This window comes from Balaenoptera physalus, assembly GCF_965194825.1.
Source record: "Balaenoptera physalus genome assembly, chromosome: 2".
Classification (NCBI taxonomy): Eukaryota; Metazoa; Chordata; class Mammalia; order Artiodactyla; family Balaenopteridae; genus Balaenoptera; species Balaenoptera physalus.
In genome coordinates this window covers 24516491-24537355 of record NC_138883.1, presented here as the reverse complement: position 1 = coordinate 24537355, position 20865 = coordinate 24516491, and the positions used below count along the sequence as shown (strand labels likewise).

The window sequence follows — 20865 nt, the reverse complement described above, 5'->3', positions numbered from 1 at the left end:
AGAGGATAACCAGAGTGGAGTTAAGATTCACCTCAAGTTCCAGCTCTGGGACTGGTGGTAACTTCATAGAGCACTACCTTGAGAATTCTGAGGCTTCATCTGGGTTTAATGAGAAAGGGAGTAGAATAGAATTACATCAATTCACAATGAATTCCATCTTCTAGGAAGGAAGAGTAGAGAAATGTATTTGTCCATATGGTTCTAAGAGGTGGGAGAGTTTTCTATCTAGGTGTGGCTAAAAGGGTCACCTGGAAAACTTCTCTAAATTATCTGGAAACTTTTTCAGTATTCGTTAAGGCCAGTCTTGGAGAACTATATCCTGTACACACACATTCATGTCTTATTTCTTTGCCTGATTCTGGTTATGCCAAGTGTGTGGTTCATTAATTTAGGAAAAGCTTAGCAGGCTCTTTGAGGAAGATGAAGCCTGAACTGGCACATCTTATCTCCTGTGACAGACTGAACCTTGACAGTATCCTAAATACCCCACAAATTGGATTGGCTGAAAATTTTTTCTACAGGATACATAGACATATGTTCCTAATCAGCCTTTTTAGCTGAATAAAAGTCCTAAGAAAGTTCTTCTTGAGAAGAATAAAATTGAGACCTTCATGATGCCAAAGCTTGGAAGTCTTAAACTTCTTAGTGTTTCTGTCTGTAGTTGAGCACAAACTTACCTGATCATTGCTTTCTCACAAAGAATCCATCAAAATCAATGTTTGTCTAAGTCTTGAGGTCTTGAGTGTAAGTGATAATGACTTGCATCATTAGTGAGGCTCTTGGGCTGGCACCCATTGCCCTGGGTTTATGAGGTTAGAGTAACTGGCTGGTCCATAATGCGTGCTCAGGTGCTCTCTCTCTCTGGACTGCTTGCATGGCCAGGTGACGGATGGCTTTATTTTTTTTTAAATGAGGAAGGGACTGAGGACTTGGCTGGTTCAACTTCAGTTCTTAAGTTTGTCTGGATTGTTCCTACTACTCCAGCTTGCTTTCTGTCCCTTTTATCTTTGCCTACCACTCTCTTACAAATTAAACCATAGATCAGAAACTATAAACTGGTAGTCTTTGGTGATATCCAGCTTTCAGATATGTTTTGTTTGACCCACAGAGTGTTGGATCACACAGCCTTTTTAAAATTTAATTAATTGCCAACATTTCTACTACTGGTTTCAACTTTATCTGGAGTCTTTTTGGCTTTTATTTTGAACCCTAGAACTTAGACCTTTTTTGGCTCCTGCCTTGCAAGTCTGAAACTCAATTCCCATTTTGTATTTCTGGTGCTTAGTTTTTATCTTTGGCAGATCCTGACCACTGTGAACAGAATATAAAGCATGAAAAGGGTGGTGTCCCTGCTCTGCAGCAGTGGGGACTCTGGGCCCCAGGTTGGATGTCAGCTGTAGCTCATCAGGCAGTTAGTTTACTGATCCCTGTTAGAAAGACCAGAGATGTAGATGTGGCCCCAGCCATGCCAAATATTAGCTTCTTCTGACTTTGGAAGCTAGGAGGACCATCTGCTGCCCCATTTGTGCTTGAACTTCACTGTTGGAATTTGGTCAGTGGAACACTGTGATAGATAATGGTGTTAATGCTAATGAATCCTAAATCTGTGCAAGTGCACGCTGTGTGTGTGAGAGACGGAATAGCTACCATTAGGCATTTTCACATATTATAAATGCCACATTAGGCAATTATATAATTTTTAATTCTTATTTTAACTTCAGAATTTGTTAAATCCAGAGTCTGTCACTAGTCTCTTGAGCTGACAGCTGGCTTAGAACTTAGCCTCCGAGGCAATCTTTCCATTCTAATGACTCCATGCCAGGCTATCCTGTCTGGTGATCTAGTTATGGCTTCTCAAAGAGAATAACAAAATTAGTAGTGAAAACTACCATTTATTGAATGCTTATGAAGTGCCAGAAACTGCTAAAGTACTTTTATATATGATCATATTATCTCATTTATTTCTTAAAACCCTGTGAAGTGAGACTTGTTACCTATAGTCTACAGGTGAAGAACCTGAGGCTGCGGCACCTTAACTGTTGTCCAAAGGGTGGAACAGGACTCAGACCCCACTTAGGGCGGCTGTGAAGTCCGTGATCTTAACCACTACCCTGTGCTGCCACTTGAGCCCAACATCTAATTTAATGAAGATACGAGCATTTATTAAGCACCTGTACAACTAGGTGCTGTTTCAGATTTTAAAAGCTGTAATGTGTATTTTTTGCTAATAAGGTGTTTGAGGTTTGCTTAAAAGATAAGACCTGTGCTTATTCAAAGATAACAAGGTTGAGTGTTTTGAGTGACAAATGAGTGGAGCAGATAATTCACAGGAAAGAAAATCACAGCCAACCAGAGTCATCAGTTGCCTGAAGGACGGAGGGGAAGTGGTGGAGAGAAAGTAGGATGTGTGATTCTGTGGCAACCCCAGAAGCAAGGTTCTTTCACAGGGCTTCTTATTTATTTACCCTGAGTAGGAATGTCACTTGGTAAGAAGATTAGCCACTCCCCCCCCCCCCCCCAGTTTATCTAGAAGCTGCACCATCCTGTAAGCTGAAGAGAATAAGCTCATTTTGTTATTATCTATTGTCGAAGGATTAAGTTGGGGTGGGGAACAAATCTTTGTCTTTTGCTTGTTGTATGTAAACTGCTGCACACATAGGTGTAAAGTTGACAGGCTTTATTGGGATTTGTTGTCAACACTGTTCCACATCAAGGCCCCCTGACACTGGCTTTTTGCCACCGTTCTGTTTTGTCTGGCCTAGATACTCCAGAGAATGTCCCCCAGTGTCCTGACTTCAGATATCCTCCACTGACCTGGATCAGGTGCTCAGACATCAAGTCACAGGCCTATAAATCATGGTCCCATAAGCCGATCTGGTGGTTTTTATTGAAATTGCCCTTTGTGTAGACACATAGAGGATTAAATGTGCTTTAAAAACAAGAGAAAGGAAAGGCCAGGTGGTAAACCTTCTCTTCCTGGACAGGAGAAACAGTACCAAGAGGCCATCTGGACGCTGCGGGGCACACACACTCCCCCATTCCTTCTGGATCCCTTGCTGAAGTGCATAGGAAGGTGGCATTTACAGCAGAATTTGTGGACATAACTTTCTCAGAAAGCTGAGAACAGGGTGTCCTGGGATAAGATGGAAGAGGGAGAAAAATACTCCTGTGAACTGGGACTGTCTCTACCCCTTAGATTCACTCTCATGGACCTGCCATATGCCTCGAGCACCATGGAAGAGTTTAACATGAAAAAACGCATCTTGTAGATTAGAACAGCCTCTCCTTTTCCAATCAGGCTTAGTGGTTTGGCCAGTAAGGCAGACAGCTTCATCATAGGCAGGCAATGTAAGAATTCTAAGTTTATCAAATGGTGGGCATCAGTAACAACCAGAGTCGTCAGAGAGGGCCTGGAATAGGTTTGGATGTAGATCCTGGTGAAAGGGCACCATTAGAGGCTGGAGACCAGAGGAAGGCACTGTAGGCTGGGAAACCTACAAGGTGAGCAAGTATGTAGAAGTTCTAATACTGAGTTCACACAGAGGCCTCCAAGTTGCCTTGGAGTGGGGAGGAGTAGGGATTCGATAGAGAGGAGAGACCAGGTATGAAGGGCTTAGCACCTCTGCATGGAGCTGGGTGTGTTTTATGTGCCTGACTTAAGAGGTTTCTGCTTTGTGTGTAGGCATGTGCTACCGGAGAGCTTAGAAATTGCCACCTCTGGAGGATGGCCTTGCCCCCATGCAGTCAGAGAGATCTGGGTTCAAGTCCTGGTTATGCCCTCAAGGGGCTATATGATCTTGGGCAAGTACCTATCACCTCTGAGCTTCTTTTCTGCAAAATGATGCTAATGCTACCTATTTCACTTCCTTAATTTGGATGATATACATTCGAGTTTTTATTAAGTGTCTGGCACACAGTAGGCTCTCAATAGGTGGTAGCTGTTTTCATTGTATTGTTCGTGTTGTCATGGCTTGCCTTACTCCTGGTATTGTTCCTGTGTGCCTCTGTATCAAAGATTAGGGAAACATACAAGAATTGTTCCCAGAGGGTCTGTCTTAACCCTGAGACTCTGTCCCCAGCTATTTTACTATCTGGCCTTCTAAGCATGAGCTGCAAGTCCAAACAGCAGCTTTATAAGCCCAAGGTTGGGGTGGTCAGACCTGCTTGTCACTCTCTGTGACTCTGCCTCTGTGCCTCCCAGGTTGTGTGCCATCTCCCGTGCGGAGCTGTTACCACTCTGTCTTTAATTGCTCCTTGTTGGGGCCATTGTCAGCCAAGGCTGCTTTCTGTCACTTGCTGCCACATCTCTTCCTAGTTCAGTCATCGGGGGTGGGGGTGGGGGGCGTTCATTTAGATGAAAGTCTGAATTTATAGAAAATACTATACCAGATACTAATTTGCCTTGTAAGGGGGTCCAGCAGGGTTTCTTGCCACGACGCTCTGCCCAAAGTACTACTACACTTCTTCATGGCCATGCCGTGGTCTTGCACTGGGCAGTGGGGTAGGGGGGAAGGTGAAGATGCCAGCCATGGAATTTCTCAACTGAGTATCACTGGGCTACAAGACCCCTGCCCCCCTGTCCCTTTCTTATTGGTAGGAGGTCCTCAGAAGAGCATCAGTCCAGGCCCCTGTCCGTTTCCAGCAGTACCCCAATACTGCTGGAAACCAAGGTATACTCTTGCTTGTTCCTAGGTTTGTGTACCATTGAGGATTTTCTATGTTCTACCATGTATAATATCCCATTTAATCTTGATAACTGCCTTGGGGGGTGAGGAAGGGAGCAGCTTCTAGAATAGGTATTGAGTCTCCTGCCTTTGGAAATAAATAAAATGGGACTCAAAGAGGTTACTCAACCATCAGTGGGAAAGGTGTGGAAACTGCGTATAAACAGACAAGTAATTTCAGGGCCGTGGAGTAGATAGAGAGCTCATTTTCAAATAGCTTCTGAGAGAAGTCTTTGTCTGGCAGTTTCTGGCCCGGATTCTCTTGTCTGTCTCTCCAGAAATCTGCATTCTAGTTATTCACTGTGTGTCCCAGTCTTGGTCATATACCCATTTCACAGAAGAGTTCCTCCTCATAGGACACTGCATCCTTTTAGCCTTTTTTCTTTTTATCCTTTTGCCTCCTGTAGGGATGTTTGAGCTCTTTCTTCACTTATAGTTCAATGAAGCCAAGCCTTAGTCTGTCCCTTTGGGATGAGCTATTGTTCTACATTAATAATTAACCTTTACAAGAGCTCTGGTCGTAGGCATTTAACCCAGATTCAGAGAAAGTTGAAGTTTGGTTTTGACAGAGAGATCTCACATGTTGGGGAGTGGGAATTAGAAAGGAGAAGCTGCGTCATTAAACTTCTATCGTTTGTTTTCTCGTTTAGTCACTTGAGTGTTTGCCTAAGGATCTTGCAGTTTTTCCCCTTTGTACATGGTCAGTCCAGTAGAGCTAAGATGAGAAATTTAGCTTTTGAATTGGGAAGATGAATATGTATGATTTTCTATATATTATTAAAGATGAGCTTCATGGGTGCTGGTAGTAACTGTTGTTGTTCTGAGTGTCCACAAGTGGTAAAGCACATGGACTCCGGAGCCTAACTCTCTCGGTTCAAGTCCTGCTCTGCCACTTACCGGCCGTGTGACCATGGGCTGGTTCCTTAACTACTCTCCATGTCTGTTTCTGCATCTGTAAAATGGGGGAATGACGGTAGGTATCTCAAATGGGTGTTGTCAGGATCTAATGGGATGCTAGGCTTCAGATCCTTAGCACAGTGCCTGGTAGTAGATGCTCAGTAAATATTAGCACTGTTATTATTTTCAGTGTTGTTGACTATGGTTACACCCATGGTGAAGGTCATCTAGTAGGTGAGACATTTTCAATTCTTTGTTGTTAGTTAGATATTTAAAAGGCAGATATCTCTGCTTGCTTCTCTCCTGGTGTTGGAGAGAAGGGAAGCAGTTCTACAGCTGGATGTTAGGGATTAAATGGTATATACTGGAATGACTCATCCAATTAACTTTTTATCACTGAGATGGAATGTAGGACTTTAGCTCTTAAGTCTTGTTGCTTTATTGAAAATGGAGAGGATAAGACAGCCTTCCCTGTGGAAGGGATAAAATGAGTTAACAGCCACGACAGCCACCCCCAAATAGCTGAGATTTTTATGCCCATACCATGTGCCATTTCTAAGTGCTTTACATGTATTAACTCATTTCATCCTTAAGAAATAGTCTAGTCCTATATTCACATTTTCAGAGGAGGAAGCAGACCCAAGTAAGTTAAATAACTTTGAAGTTCACACGGCTTAGAAGTAGTGGATGTGGGATTTGAACCTAAATGGGGGTCCTCATCTAGAATTTGAATAAGACAATGTGAAGGACCTAGCAACGTGGTTTGCATAACCAATACTCAAATGCTAGCCCCTTTGCCTTCTGTTTTTGCTTGTTTATTATTATAGTATGGATGTGACATTGCATAGAGATCAGAGGACCAAGACCTATCCAAGGGTACTGCATCAAAATTCAGTTCTAATAACAGCAAAACCGTTTTGAAATTCTGATCTTGGGGAACAAGATTAATCCCTGCTTTTATATAGATTATACCGGGTTTAGAAAGTCATAATAGGTTTTTAAAAAATTTTTAGGGTGTTTCATTCTCTCACTGTGTGTATATAGAGGACATATGCAATTGTGCAAAAAAATATAGATTTCCTTCTCCACCAGTGCTTAACACTCAATCATCTTCTTTAAAAAGAAAAACAATACAACAGGGTAGAGTGAAAAGTAAGTCTCCCTCCACTCCTGAATACTAATCCCACAAATCCTCTCCCCAGTGACAATTTTATAGTTTCTTGTGTTTCCTTCCAAAAATGTTTTATGCATTTACAAGCATATATACATGTAACACACACTTCTCAACACACACACTCCTTGCACAATGATAGCATAATGCACGCTGTCCTGTTCCTTACTAATTTCACTTAATGTTACTCAGAGTATCTATGTCAAAACTGGGAGCACTACCTTGTTTATTAGGGCTGCATAATGTTCCATTTTAAAGATGTCCAGTCTGTTACTGCTGGTCATTTAGGTTGTTTCTGGTCCTTACTGAGGACATTTCAGTAAATATCTCTGTAGGTAAGTATTTGTGTCTGTGCAACTCAGTCTCTTTTGGTTTTTACTTGCAAGCTTATATTGTTTAACTTTCTGACAATGCAAAAAATTGGCCAGAAGGAAACAGACAAAAGGAATATAATGGAAATATAGGGGCTTATTCAGGGCTTGTGGGCACGTCAGAGGTCTGTGCAGATGCTTTTTCAAGTGCCGTGTCTTGTGTTTCTCATTGTTTCAGACTGTTGTGTCCTGAAGCTTCGTTTTGGGCCTTTTTCCTGGGAGCCCAGTGAGCGATGGATGGTTACTGTTTGCAAGATTGATTCATGTGGCACTTGTTTGGCTTTTGACAGGTTGTTTATAAGAATAATGACATCCGTCTGGAGCTGTCTCGCTTGGCCAGAATTGGGGACACCAAGATGAAAATCTACGGTGAGGTTGTATTCAAGTGTGAGAATGTGGCCACACTGGACCCCATCAACTTTGAGACCCCGGAGGCTTACATCAGCTTGCCCAAATGGAACACCAAACGCATGGGCTCTATCTCCTTTGACTTTCGCACCACTGAGCCCAACGGCCTGATCCTCTTCACTCACGGCAAGCCCCAAGAGAGGAAGGATGCTCGGAGCCAGAAGAACACCAAGGTGGACTTCTTTGCTGTGGAACTCCTCGATGGCAACCTGTACCTACTGCTTGACATGGGCTCAGGCACCATTAAAGTGAAAGCCACTCAGAAGAAAGCCAACGATGGGGAATGGTACCATGTGGACATTCAGCGAGATGGCAGATCAGGTAGGAAGAAGCAGGGTGTGTGACTGAGACTAGGGGAAAGCTTCTGCTTCCGTATATTTTTTATTTTAGTTTTTGACTTGTTTGCTTGTTGATTCTTTTGCTGTCCTCCTTAATGCTTGTTATATGATTATGTAAGATTATGTTTCTGAACCAGACACCTGTCTCATCGATGGCTGGCATTCTTCTCCTCATCGCCCCTGTCACTCACTGCACGATGGTCTCAGTGATAGCTCCGAGACCCTGGGGCTAAGGATGGTTTTACAAGAAGCATTTCCACTGCTACCAAAGTGACTGTCATGTCACTTGTGTGATGGTTTTTTTTCCCTCTTTATTCTCCTTTTTCCATCACCATGGAAACCAATTGTGACATCACAGATGCTGCATTATGTGATTACTCTGTAGGATAAGCTGCACTGTGCAAGAGTTTATGCAGTGATACACCTGTCAATAATTGGCAAGAGTCATATTGCAGGGAAAAATTATGACAAGAAAGGAAAAGGCAAATTGATTTTTCCTAAAGTCATGTTCAATTTAAAGCCTTCCTTTGGTGTGAAAGCCTATATTTCACTCTTCGCTCAGACCTTACTAACTCTCCCTGCCTCTTCTTAACCTTTTACATTGGGTTTAAATGGCTTTGTTTGTTTCTGCAGCCGCAGACCAAACAAGCTAGCCCCAGGCAGTACCTAGCCACTCTGGAATAGTAACAAAGGGGGGCGGGGTGGAAGGAAACACAAACAGAGAGTCTGAGGCTTTTGAATGCCTGAACAGTCTGCCTCACTTTCTGTGGACATGTGGCAATGAAGGTCACATTCTGTGCCATCAGAAAGGGCATTTCACCCAGAGTAGTAATTAGAGCATTTGAATTTCACACTTATTTCCTGATTCTCCATTTAGGTAGTATCGTACTCAATAATGGTCTTGGCTATAATTTCCATATTTTTAAGGATTTACTCTCCTGGTAAACACAAAAATGTCTTCCTTTTAGACATTTTTGCGTTTGGCCAACAATAGAAAGCAATAGGTTCCCCTAAAAGGCTGTAGCCACTAATGGCTGAGCTTGCGGGGATGGCTTTTCTGCATAATTCCAGAGCTAGAGGGGTGGCGGAGATGAGCAATGTTGCCCTTAGGCAAGGAGCTGGTTGGGTTCCGTGCAGAGGGCAGACAGGTGGCAGATTGCAGACCTGGATGGTTTATTGCCCAGCAGGATGCCTTATCAATTGCCTGAAATTTGATCAGAACCAAGAGGCTTCAAATTAAATGTGCTTGTTGGGCAAGAATGAACATTTTATTCTTTTTTAAGAGAAAAATACACAAAAAATAATTTCTGAGGCCAAATCTTTTGAAGTTTATCCATTAAAAAATGTCAGCAGGGGCAGAGAGCTAGAAACTGTCTCAGAATTATAAGGGACACACTCCTGTTGGTTTTTAAGACTATGCATTTTTGGGTCTCTGGAGTTCGGACATGGTTGATGGGTTTCATGATTGACTAACCTAGACTTTGGCACAGCTTAAATGTCACCTATCTGTGTCACAGGCAGGCTAGAACATGTAAAACCGCCACATGTCTGTTACTGATATTCTCAACACTAATTGCTTTTTCAAGTAGGGCAGTTATTTTGTTTTGTTAGAACCATCAGTAGACCCATTTTTTGACAAATAAGTTTGGATTACAGAAGCCTTAAATTTTATACCTGGGTGCTATGGCATTGGCTAATACTTTGAAATACTGATAAATTTGATCAAAGCCTATAAAAATTTACTGAGTAAACAAATAGTTGTCATGTAAAAGCAACATAACAAAATTTTAATATGATATACTAAACTTCATTTCTTCATGAGGATATTTTCTGGTATGTTCTTGCAGACCTGTATGAAAATGACTAGTTATAAAAACACAAGTGTATCTAATTGTGGTACCTCCTTCCCTGCTCATCCTGAAGAATATGACTGAGAGGTGATCTCAGGAAACTTTCATCTTCATTCCCCAGCTGAGGGACTGATTCTTAAAACAGTTGTGGTCCCACACTCAGAGGATGAATTTTCCTCAGGATGTATTTTAAGGGTCCACTATTTAAATCAGTTCAGGTACCATTCTTACTTGGCAATAGATGCTCCTTCCTGTTAGTTGGTGACCAGATTAACTCTGTAGACATGTGGTGGGTAAAGAAAACAAAACTGCAAGAGAGAAGAAAAGTACCCAAGCCTCAACTTCCTCATTTGTGAAATAGGGGAAATACGAATGCCTACCTCACAGGATTGTTTTGAGGATTGAGTCCAGAAAAGCACAGAAAGTACTAAAAATGGTGGCTGGGACATTTTTCTTGTTACGTAGGTTTTTGAAAGATTGAAAAGCAAAAAGGCAAAGCAGATTTCTCCAGGAGAAAACTTCCAGGGAAGAGTAGGGGGAAGCATGCCCAGCTGAACCCTCCAGCGACCCCGCATGCTCTTTCTACGCTTCTGCCCCTGAGTTGACTTTGTGATTTAGAGTGTACGTCACTTTCTTGATCTCATTTGATCTTCTAGGCCCTTCAGACTGTCCCCTGTCATAGCTGAGGGAATTGAGACTCACATAAGTGAAAGCTGGCTGATGGATGGCCCACTTATCTTGGTACCAATAAAGCACTTTAAGAATACAAAATTTCTGGCATGAAGTTTAGATATCACTCTGATTTAACAGTTTAGGAAACTGAGCTGTGGAGGAAATTGAGGGGTTCAGTGACTGGTACAGGGTCAGAAAGACTAGAATCCCTGTTCCCAAGTTCCCAGGTCAGGCTCCAGGGTTATATCTTCTGTGATTTCATGTGCCTGGTCTAGCTCTGATCTCATCTCTTGTTGACTTCCTCTGGCCTCCTGTACCCTAACCACACTCCTGCCTGTCCCAGGGCCTTTGTAGGTGCCATTCCCTGTGCCGGGCATATTCTCCCCCTGGGACTTGGCATGGTTGGATCTTTCTCAACATCCTGGTTTCAGCTTACCTCTCACCTGCTGAGAGAAGCCTTTATCGACCGTACAGTTTAAAGTTGAACCTGTGGGCTGCAGTAGCACCCATTTTACTCTCTTCCTCCCACTCGTCATTTTCCAATTTCTGTTTATTGGGTGATTTGTTTATTTTCTGTTCCTCTGCTGTGGAACATCAGCTCCACGAGAGGAGGCACACCTGTCAAGTTCATGTATGTGTCTAGAACTATACTAGAGACAGAACAGGTGTTCAATACATGTTTGTTACGTGAGTACATAAAGAAACATGTTCCGAAGATAACGGAGGAGTAAGATGTGGAGATCACCTTCCTCCCCACAAATACATCAGAAATACATCTACATGTGGAACAACTCCTACAGAACACCTACTGAATGCTGGTAGAAGACCTCAGACTTCCGAAAAGAAGGCAGAGCACCACCTAAACAAGCTCCAGAGATGGGTGTGAGCCACGGCTATCAGCGTGGACACCAGAGACAGGCATGAAACACTAATGCTGCTGCTGTAGCCATCAAGGAGCCTGTGTGCAAGCACAGGTCACTATCCACAACCCCCCAGGAGCCTGTACAACACGCCACTGCCAGGGCCCTGTGATCCAGGGACAACTTCCCCGGGAGAACACACGGCGTGCCTCAGGCTGTTGCAATGTCATGCTGGCCTCTGCCACTGCAGGCTCGCCCCACATTCCAAGTATAACAACCATACCCCTCCCTCCCCCGGGCCTCAGTGAGCCATAGCCCCCTAATCAGCCTCTGCTTTAACCCCCTCCTGTCTGGGCAGGGAACAGATGCCTGAGGGCAATCTACATGCAGAGGTGGGGCCACAACCAAAGCTGAAGCCCAGGAGCTGTGCAAACAAAGAAGAGAAAGGGAAATTTCTCTGTGCAGCCTCAGGAGCAGCGGATTAAATCTCCACAATCAACTTGATGTACCCTGCATCTGTGGAATATCTGAATAGACAATGAATCATCCCAAAATTGAGGCGGTGGACTTTGGGAGCAAATGTAGACTTGGGGTTTGCTGTCTGTGACTGATTTGTTACTGATTTTTATGTTTATCTTAGTATAGTTTTTAGCGCTTCTTATCATTGGTGGATTTGTTTATTGGTTTGGTAGCTCTCCTTTTTTTCTTTCCTTTTTTTCCCTTTGTTTTTATTATTATGTTTTTATTTTAATAATTTTTTAAAATTTATTGTTTTTTTTTCTTTCCTTTCTTCTCCCTTTTCTTCTGAGCCTTGTAGCTGACAGGGTCTTGGTGCTCCAGCCTGGTGTAAGGCCTGAACCTCTGAGGTGGGAGGGCGAGTTCAGGACATTGGTCCACCAGAGACCTCCAGGCCCCACGTAATATCAATTGGCGAGAGCTCTCCCAGAGACCTCCGTCTCAACACTAAGACCCAGCTCGACCCAATGGCTAGCAAGCTCCAGTGCCAGATGCCCCATGCTAAACAACTAGCAAGACAGGAACACAACCCCACCCATTAGCAGAGAGGCTGCCTAAAGTCATACTAAGTTCACAGGCACCCCAAAACACACCACCAGATGTGGCCCTGTCCACCAGAAAGACAAGTTCCAGCCCCACCCCCCAGAACACAGGCACCAGTCCCCTCCCCCAAGAAGCCTACCCAAGCCACTGAACCAACCTCCCCCACTGGGGGCAGACACCGAAAACAGTGGGAACTACGAACGTGCAGCCTGTGAAAAGGCGACCCCAAACACAGTAAGTTAAACAAAATGAGAAAACAGAGAAATATGCAGCAGATGAAGGAGCAAGATAAAAACCCACCAGACCAAACAAATGAAGAAGAAATAGGGAGTCTACCTGAAAAAGAATTCAGAGTAATGATAGTAAAGATGATCCAAAATCTTGGAAATAGAATGGAGAAAATACAAGAAATGTTTAACAAGGACCTAGAACTAAAGAGCAAATAAACAGTGATGAACAACACAATAAATGAAATTTTAAAATCTCTAGAAGGAATCAGTAACAGAATAATTGAGGCAGAAGAATGGATAAGTGACCTGGAAGATAAAATAGTGGAAAGAACTGCCACAGCAGAATAAAGAAAAAAGAATGAAAAGAATTGAGGACAGTCTTAGAGACCTCTGGGACAACATTAAATGCACCAACACTTGAATTGTAGGGGTCCCAGAAGAAGAAGAGAGAAAGAAAGGGTCTGAGAAAATATTTGAAGAGATTATAGTTGAAAACTTCCCTAACATGGGAAAGGAAATAGTCAATCAAGTCCAGGAAGCGCAGAGAGTCCCATACAGGATAAATCCGAGGAGAAACACACCAAGACACATACTAATCACACTATCAAAAATTAAATACAAACAAAAAATATTAATAGCACCAAGGGAAAAACAACAAATAACATACAAGGGAATCCCCATAAGGTTAACAGCTGATCTTTCAGCAGAAAATCTGCAAGCCGGAAGGGAAGGGAGTGGTGGGACATATTTAAAGTAATGAAAGGGAAAAACCTACAACCAAGATTACTCTACCCAGCAAGGATCTCATTCTGATTCGACGGAGAAATGAAAACCTTTACAGACAAGCAAAAGCTAAGAGAATTCAGCACCACCAAACCAGCTTTACAACAAATGCTAAAGGAACTTCTCTAGGCAGGAACACGAGAGAAGGAAAAGACCTACAATAGCAAACCCAAAACAATTAAGAAAATGCTAACAGGAACATACATATCGATAATTACCTTAAATGTAAATGGATTAAATGCTCCAACCAAAAGACACAGGCTGACTGAATGGATACAAAGACAAGACCCATATATATGCTGTCTACAAGAGATCCACTTCAGACCTAGGGACACTTACAGACTGAAAGTGAGGGGATGGAAAAAGATATTCCATGCAAATGGAAATCAAAAGAAAGCTGGAGTAGCAATTCTCATATCAGACAAAATAGACTTTAAAATAAAGACTATTACATGAGACAAATAAGGACGCTACATAATGATCAAGGGATCAATTCGAGAAGAAGATATAACAATTGTAAATATTTATGCACCCAACATAGGAGCACCTCAATACACAAGGCAAATGCTAACAGCCATAAAAGGGGAAATCGACAGTAACACAATAATAGTGGGGGATTTAACACCCCACTTTCACCAATGGACAGATCATCCAAAATGAAAATAAATAGGGAAACACAAGCTTTAAAGTACACATTAAACAGGATGGACTTAATTGATATTCATAGGACAGTCCTTCCAAAAACAAAAGAGTACATTTTCTTCTCAAGTGCTCATGGAACATTCTCCAGGATAGATCATATCTTGGGTCAGAAATCAAGCCTTGGTAAATTTAAGAAAATAGAAATCATATCAAGTATCTTTTCTGAGCACAACGCTATGAGACTAGATATCAATTACAGGAAAAAGAAAACTGTAAAAAAATACAAACACATGGAGGCTAAACAATATGCTACTAAATAACCAAGAGATCACTGAAGAAATCAAAGAGGAAATCAAAAAATACATAGAAACAAATGACAGTGAAAACATGGCAACCCAAAACCTATGGGATGCAGAAAAAGCAGTTCTAAGAGGGAAGTTTATAGCAATACAATCCTACTTCAAGAAACAAGAAACATCTCAAATAAACAACCTAACCTTACACCTAAAGCAATTAGAGAAAGAAGAACAAAAAAACCCCAAAGTTAGCAGAAGGAAAGAAATCAAAAAGATCAGATCAGAAATAAATGAAAAAGAAATGAAGAAAACAATAGCAAAGATCAATAAAACTAAAAGCTGGTTCTTTGAGAAGATAAACAAAATTGATAAACCATTAACCAGACTCATCAGGAAAAAAAGGGAGAAGACTCAACAGAATTAGAAATGAAAAAGGAGAAGTAACAACTGACACTGCAGAAATACAAAGCATCATGAGAGATTACTACAAGCAAATAGATGCCAAAAAAATGGACAACCTGGAAGAAATGGACAAATTCTTAGAAAAGCACAGCCTTCTGAGACTGAACCAGGAAGAAATAGAATATATAAACAGACCAATCACAAGCACTGAAATTGAAACTGTGATTAAAAATCTTCCAACAAACAGAAACCCAGGACCAGATGGCTTCACAGGCAAATTCTATCAAACATTTAGAGAAGAGGTAACACCTATCCTTCTCAGACTCTTCCAAAATATAGCAGAGGGAGGAACACTCCCAAGCTCATTCTATGAAGCCACCATCACCCTGACACCAAAACCAGCCAGAGATGTCACAAAGAAAGAAAACTACAGGCCAATATCACTGATGAACATAGATGCAAAAATCCTTAACAAAATACTAGCAGACAGAATCCAACAGCACATTAAAAGGGTGATACACCATGATCAAGTGGGGTTTATCCCAGGAATGCAAGGATTCTTCAATATACACAAATCAATCTCATTAACAAACTGAAGGATAAAAACCATATGATCATCTCAATAGATGGAGAAAAATCTTTCGACAAAATTCAACAGCCATTTATGATAAAAACTCTCCAGAACGTAGGCATAGAGGGAACCTACCTCAACATAATAAAGGCCATATATGACAGACCCACAGCCAACATCGTTCTCAATGGTAAAAAACTGAAACCATTTCCTCTAAGATCAGGAACAAGACAAGGTTACCCACTCTCACCACTATTATTCAACATATTTTTGGAAGTTTTAGCCACAGCAATCAGAGAAGAAAAAGAAATAAAAGGAATCCAAATGGGAAAAGAAGAAGTAAAACTGTCACTGTTTGCAGATGACATGATACTAAATACACAGAGAATCCTAAAGATGCCACTAGAAAACTACTAGAGGTAATCAATGAATTTGGTAAAGTAGCAGGATACAAAATTAATGCACAGAAATCTCTTGCATTCCTATACACTAATGATGAAAAATCTGAAAGAGAAATTAAGGAAACACTCCCATTTACCATTGCAACAAAAAGAATAAAATACCTAGGAATAAACCTACCTAAGGAGACAAAAGACCTGTACTCAGAAGACTATAAGACACTGTGAAAGAAATTAAAGACAATACAAACAGATGGAGAGATATACCATGTTCTTGGATTGGAATAATCAACATTGTGAAAATGACTATACTACCCAAAGCAATCTCCAGATTCAATGCAATCCCTATCAGACTACCAATGGCATTTTTCACAGAACTATAACCAAATAATTTCACAATTTGTATGGAAACACAAAAGACCCCGAATAGCCAAAGAAATCTTGAGAAAGAAAAACGGAGCTGGAGGAATCAGACTCCCTGACTTCAGACTAAACTACAAAGCTATAGTAATCAAGAAAGTTCAGTAGTGGCACAAAAATAGAAATACAGATCAATGGAACAGGATAGAAAGCCCAGAGATAAACCCACGCACCTGTGGTCACCTTATCTTTGTTAAAGGTGGCAAGAATATACAGTGGAGAAAAGACAACCTCTTCAATAAGTGGTGCTGAGAAAACTGCACAGCTACATGTAAAAGAATGAAATTAGAACACTCCCTAACACCATATACAAAAATAAACTGAAAATGGACTGGAGACCTAAATGTAAGGCCAGACACTATAAAACTCTTAGAGGAAAACATAGGCAGAACACTCTATGACATAAATCACAGCAAGATCCTTTTTGACCCACCTTCTGGAGAAATGGAAATTAAAACAAAAATAAACAAATGGGACCCAATGAAACTTAAAAGCTTTTGCACAACGAAGAAAACCATAAACAAGACGAAAAGACAGCCCTCAGAATGGGAGAAAATATTTGCAAATGAAGCAACTGACAAAGGATTAATCTCCAAAATTTACAAGCAGCTCATGCAGCTCAATATCAAAAATCAAACAACCCAATCCAAAAATGGGCAGAAGACCTAAATAGACATTACTCCAAAGAAGATATACAGATTGCCAACAAACACATGAAAGGATGCTCAATATCACTAATCATTAGAGAAATGCAAATCAAAACTGTAGTGAGGTATCACCTCACACCAGTCAGAATGGCCATCATCAAAAAATCTACAAACAATAAATGCTGGAGAGGGTGTGGAGAAAAGGGAACCCTCTTGCACTGTTGGTGGGAATGTAAATTGATACAGCCACTATGGAAAACATTATGGAGGTTGCTTTAAAAACTAAAAATAGAACTACCATATGACCCAGCAATCCCACTACTGGGCATATACCCTGAGAAAACCATAATTTAAGAAGAGTCATGTACCACAATGTTCATTGCAGCTCTATTTACAATAGCCAGGACATGGAAGCAACCTAAATGTCCATTGACAGATGAATGGGTAAAGAAGATGTGACCCATATGTACAATGGAATATTACTCAGACATAAAAAGTAGTAAAATTGAGTTATTTGTAGTGAGGTTGATGGAGCTAGAGTCTGTCATACAGAGTGAAGTAAGTCAGAAAGAGAAAAACAAATACCGTATGCTAACACATATATATGGAATCTAAAAAAGAAATGGTTCTGAAGAACCTAGGGGCAGGACAGGAATAAAGACGCAGATGGAGAGAATGGACTTGAGGACACGGGGAGGGGAAGGGTAAGCTGGGACAAAGTGAGAGAGTGGCATGGACATATATACACTACCAAATGTAAAATAGATAGCTAGTGGGAAGCAGCTGCATAGCACAGGGAGATCCGCTCTGTGCTTTGTGACCACTTAGAGTGGTGGGATAGGGAAGATGGGAGGGAGATGCAAGAGGGAGGGGACATGGGGATATATGTATACATATAGCTGATTCACTTTGTTGTACAGCAGAAACTAACACAACATTGTAAAGCAATTATACTCCAGTAAAGGTGTTAAAAACATTAAAAAAATATATTAGATCTGTAGTCAAGAAAAAAAAAAAAAAAAGGAAGAAACACGTTCCAGTTAAAATTTATCAAAGGCAATGTGTGTTGAAAATATGCCCTGGCAGGGCTGGTAGCTAAGGCCAGTACAGAGGGTATCAGCTCATGGAGAGAGAGAGAGAGAAGAGCAGGTTCCATCCTTCTGGTGATGGTGAGCCAGTGATGAAGACTCAGGCAGGACCTACAGCCTCTGTCCCAGGTACCGAGTAAGAAGCATCTTACCTGTATGAGCTCATTTACTTATCACACCAACCTGTGAGGTGGGGACAGTTCTCTTCCCATTTTACAGGTAAGGAAGTTGAGGACCAGGAAAGAGAAGTCACTTCTTCAAGGTTATCCAGCTAGTACGTGGCGGAGCTGGGATTTAAACACAGGCAGGGGCTGCGCTGCTGTCAACCTGTATGATGTGCACCCTGTCAGCCAAGACTTTCAGGTAGAAAAAAAGATAATCATACTAGGTGCTAGGCCACTGAGATTGTCCTGGGTCCTCCTCTGGGCCCGGCTGTCTTAGCTGGCAAGGATTGGAACCAAATGGCGTACATTGTCCTTTTTACCATTTTGCGGCATTTTGTTCCCTTGCTTACATTGTTCCTTCCTGGCCAGGCAACAGTGGTCTCCCGTCTCACCTGCTAGGCTCCTTTCGTTTGGTTCATCAACTGGTAGCCTCACCTGTGATGCCAAGAGGGCTGTTAGCTCACTCTGTTTCTGTCCTCCCATCCCAGGTACCATATCAGTGAACAGCAGGCGCACGCCGTTCACCGCTAGTGGGGAGAGCGAGATCCTGGACCTGGAGGGGGACATGTACCTGGGCGGGCTTCCGGAGAACCGTGCTGGCCTCATCCTCCCCACTGAGCTCTGGACCGCCATGCTCAACTATGGCTACGTGGGCTGCATCCGTGACCTGTTCATTGACGGGCGCAGCAAGAACATCCGGCAGCTGGCAGAGATGCAGAATGCTGCGGGCGTCAAGTCCTCCTGCTCACGGATGAGCGCTAAGCAGTGTGACAGCTACCCCTGCAAGAACAACGCCGTGTGCAAAGATGGCTGGAACCGCTTCATCTGCGACTGCACAGGCACCGGCTACTGGGGACGAACCTGCGAGAGGGGTGAGTAGGCCCTCATAGTGGCACACTGGGTCTGAGTGGGGGTGACGTGCTGCAGCTGTGTCCCTGGATAGACCTGCCTGTGCTTCCTTTGCTACTACAGGCGCTCCCTTTGGTCCTCCCTGTGCTTGCTTTCTTCTGGAGAAGAAATTTCTTGGGTTCACTGCTTTCCAGATCATACCCTTTCTAGTTCCGGATGCTTGGATTTGTTTGGCTAGGGTTGGGTTGCAGAGAGGGAAACTTTAGAGTAAATATTACCATGATCATGATACTTTCTTGATTAAGTGTTAGACATCTATTTGAGAAGGTGAATTCTTTTGGGATTCTGGGTGGGCTCACCAACCGGCTGTTTCATTTGTTCATTTAACTCATGCTTTTTGATGCTTTCTACATGCTAGCTCTTGGATTAGGCTTTAGAAATACACTATTGAACAAAATAGCCCCAGCCCTGTTCTATGGAGCTTGCTGCCTAGTGGAATACTTAGCTGTTAAATAATCACAGACATGTTGAGTTTTATAAGAAGCAGTGTTATGTGTTGGTTAAGAACATGAATTCTGGGGCCAGACTGGGTGAGAGATGTGGCCCTCATGGAGCGATACAAACTTTCTCAAGATCTTTGAGACTTTATTTCCTCATTTGCAAAATGGAGATAATTAGGTACCTACCTCACAGGATATTAATGATGATTAAGTGAGTCAGTAGGTTTCTGGACTATGGAAAGCATTTAGTAAATGTTAGCGATTGTTACAGTCATAATTATTGTCATCAACATCATTAAAGGAAAAGCACAGAGAAGTTTGGGAGGCCTTTGTAAGGGGACCCAACATACTGTAGAGGTTCATAGAAAGCTTCTTCAAGAAAGAAATATATAGGTTGAGACTTGAAATGTAAGTAAGAGTTAGCTTGGCAACGAGGTGGGAGGAAGCTGGGTGTCTTTTACATGAGGGCAACGTGTGCCAAGAGGTAAGAGACCATGGCACACCGGGACTTTCCTGGCGGTCCAGTGGTTGAGACTTCGCCTTCCAATGCAGGGGATGCGGGTTCGATCCCTGGTTGGGGAGCTCAGATCCCACATGCCTCGCAGCCAAAAAACCGAAACATAAGCAACAGAAGCAATATTGTAACAAATTCAATAAAGACTTTAAAAATGGTCCACATCAAGGAAAAAAAAATCTTAAAAACAATCTCCTCTAAAAAAAAATAAAAAGAGACCATGGCACAGTTGAGGAACCAAACAAAGTCCATAACAGAATGGAGTGTGTAGTGAGGTGGGGGGAAGGGTGTGAGAGGTGGCTGAAGAGTTGGGGGACAAAGAGTGGAGGCTGACCCTTTACAACAGGCCAGGATGCTGGGGGAAGCCCCTTCCTCTCTACCGCTTTAGGACCTTACACTTGCACTGAATTTACAGTTTGGGTAAAGGGCAGAGATAAAGGTAAGCAAAGAGACGACATCAAGACAAGGAGATCCTAGTCTATAAGCCACATCCAGATTGCAGCTTGGTTAATTGTTTTATATGCCAAGCACACAGAATCTGGCTGGCTGCCCATGAGTTGTCAGTCTCTATTTTGTATGAAAGGATAATTTACATAGTTATCAAGTTTTGCTGAGGGCCTAGTTCTAGGGCTTTGAGGATACTGTGTCTGTAGTAGAGATAGTTTGTGTCTACAGAAGCTTATCATTTCTTTAGCTGAGGAGTGGACACATCTATATAAGAAGCAGTAATAAAATGATACAAGGCAGCAGCATGGGCTGGACCACTAGGGGGACGTGGAAATTTAGTGAAGACTTTCCTGAGGAGAGGGAGATGCAGGGTCTCATCCTTAAAGACTACCAGTGGCCAGAATTGTCCAGGTATCAGAAGTCTGGTGATAAGGAGGGATCCTGGAACATGCTTGGATAACCAGTCAAGGATTTTCAAGGAGTCATTTTTGTGAGGTCAACCATATTGCTAGTTAAAGTATATTTCAAGAGAACTGCAAACCTTCCCTACAGCTGGACCAAAAG

The 20865-nt window shown here is 42.2% G+C and overlaps 1 protein-coding gene across 17 annotated transcripts in view; it reads left to right on the top strand.

The window, feature by feature from the left end:
• The window catches only part of NRXN3 (neurexin 3), a 1702647-nt gene that overhangs the window by 537910 nt on the left and 1143872 nt on the right, over nt 1-20865 (top strand). For all 17 annotated transcript variants that reach the window (XR_014260952.1, XR_014260953.1, XM_082451199.1 and 14 more), the window contains 2 exons: nt 7454-7892; nt 18480-18863. Coding sequence is in view for 15 of the 17 variants with exons in the window: in XM_082451199.1 (XP_082307325.1) it covers nt 7454-7892; nt 18480-18863 (823 nt within the window). In the remaining 2 variants the exon portion in view is untranslated. The remainder of the gene's footprint in view (nt 1-7453; nt 7893-18479; nt 18864-20865) is intronic.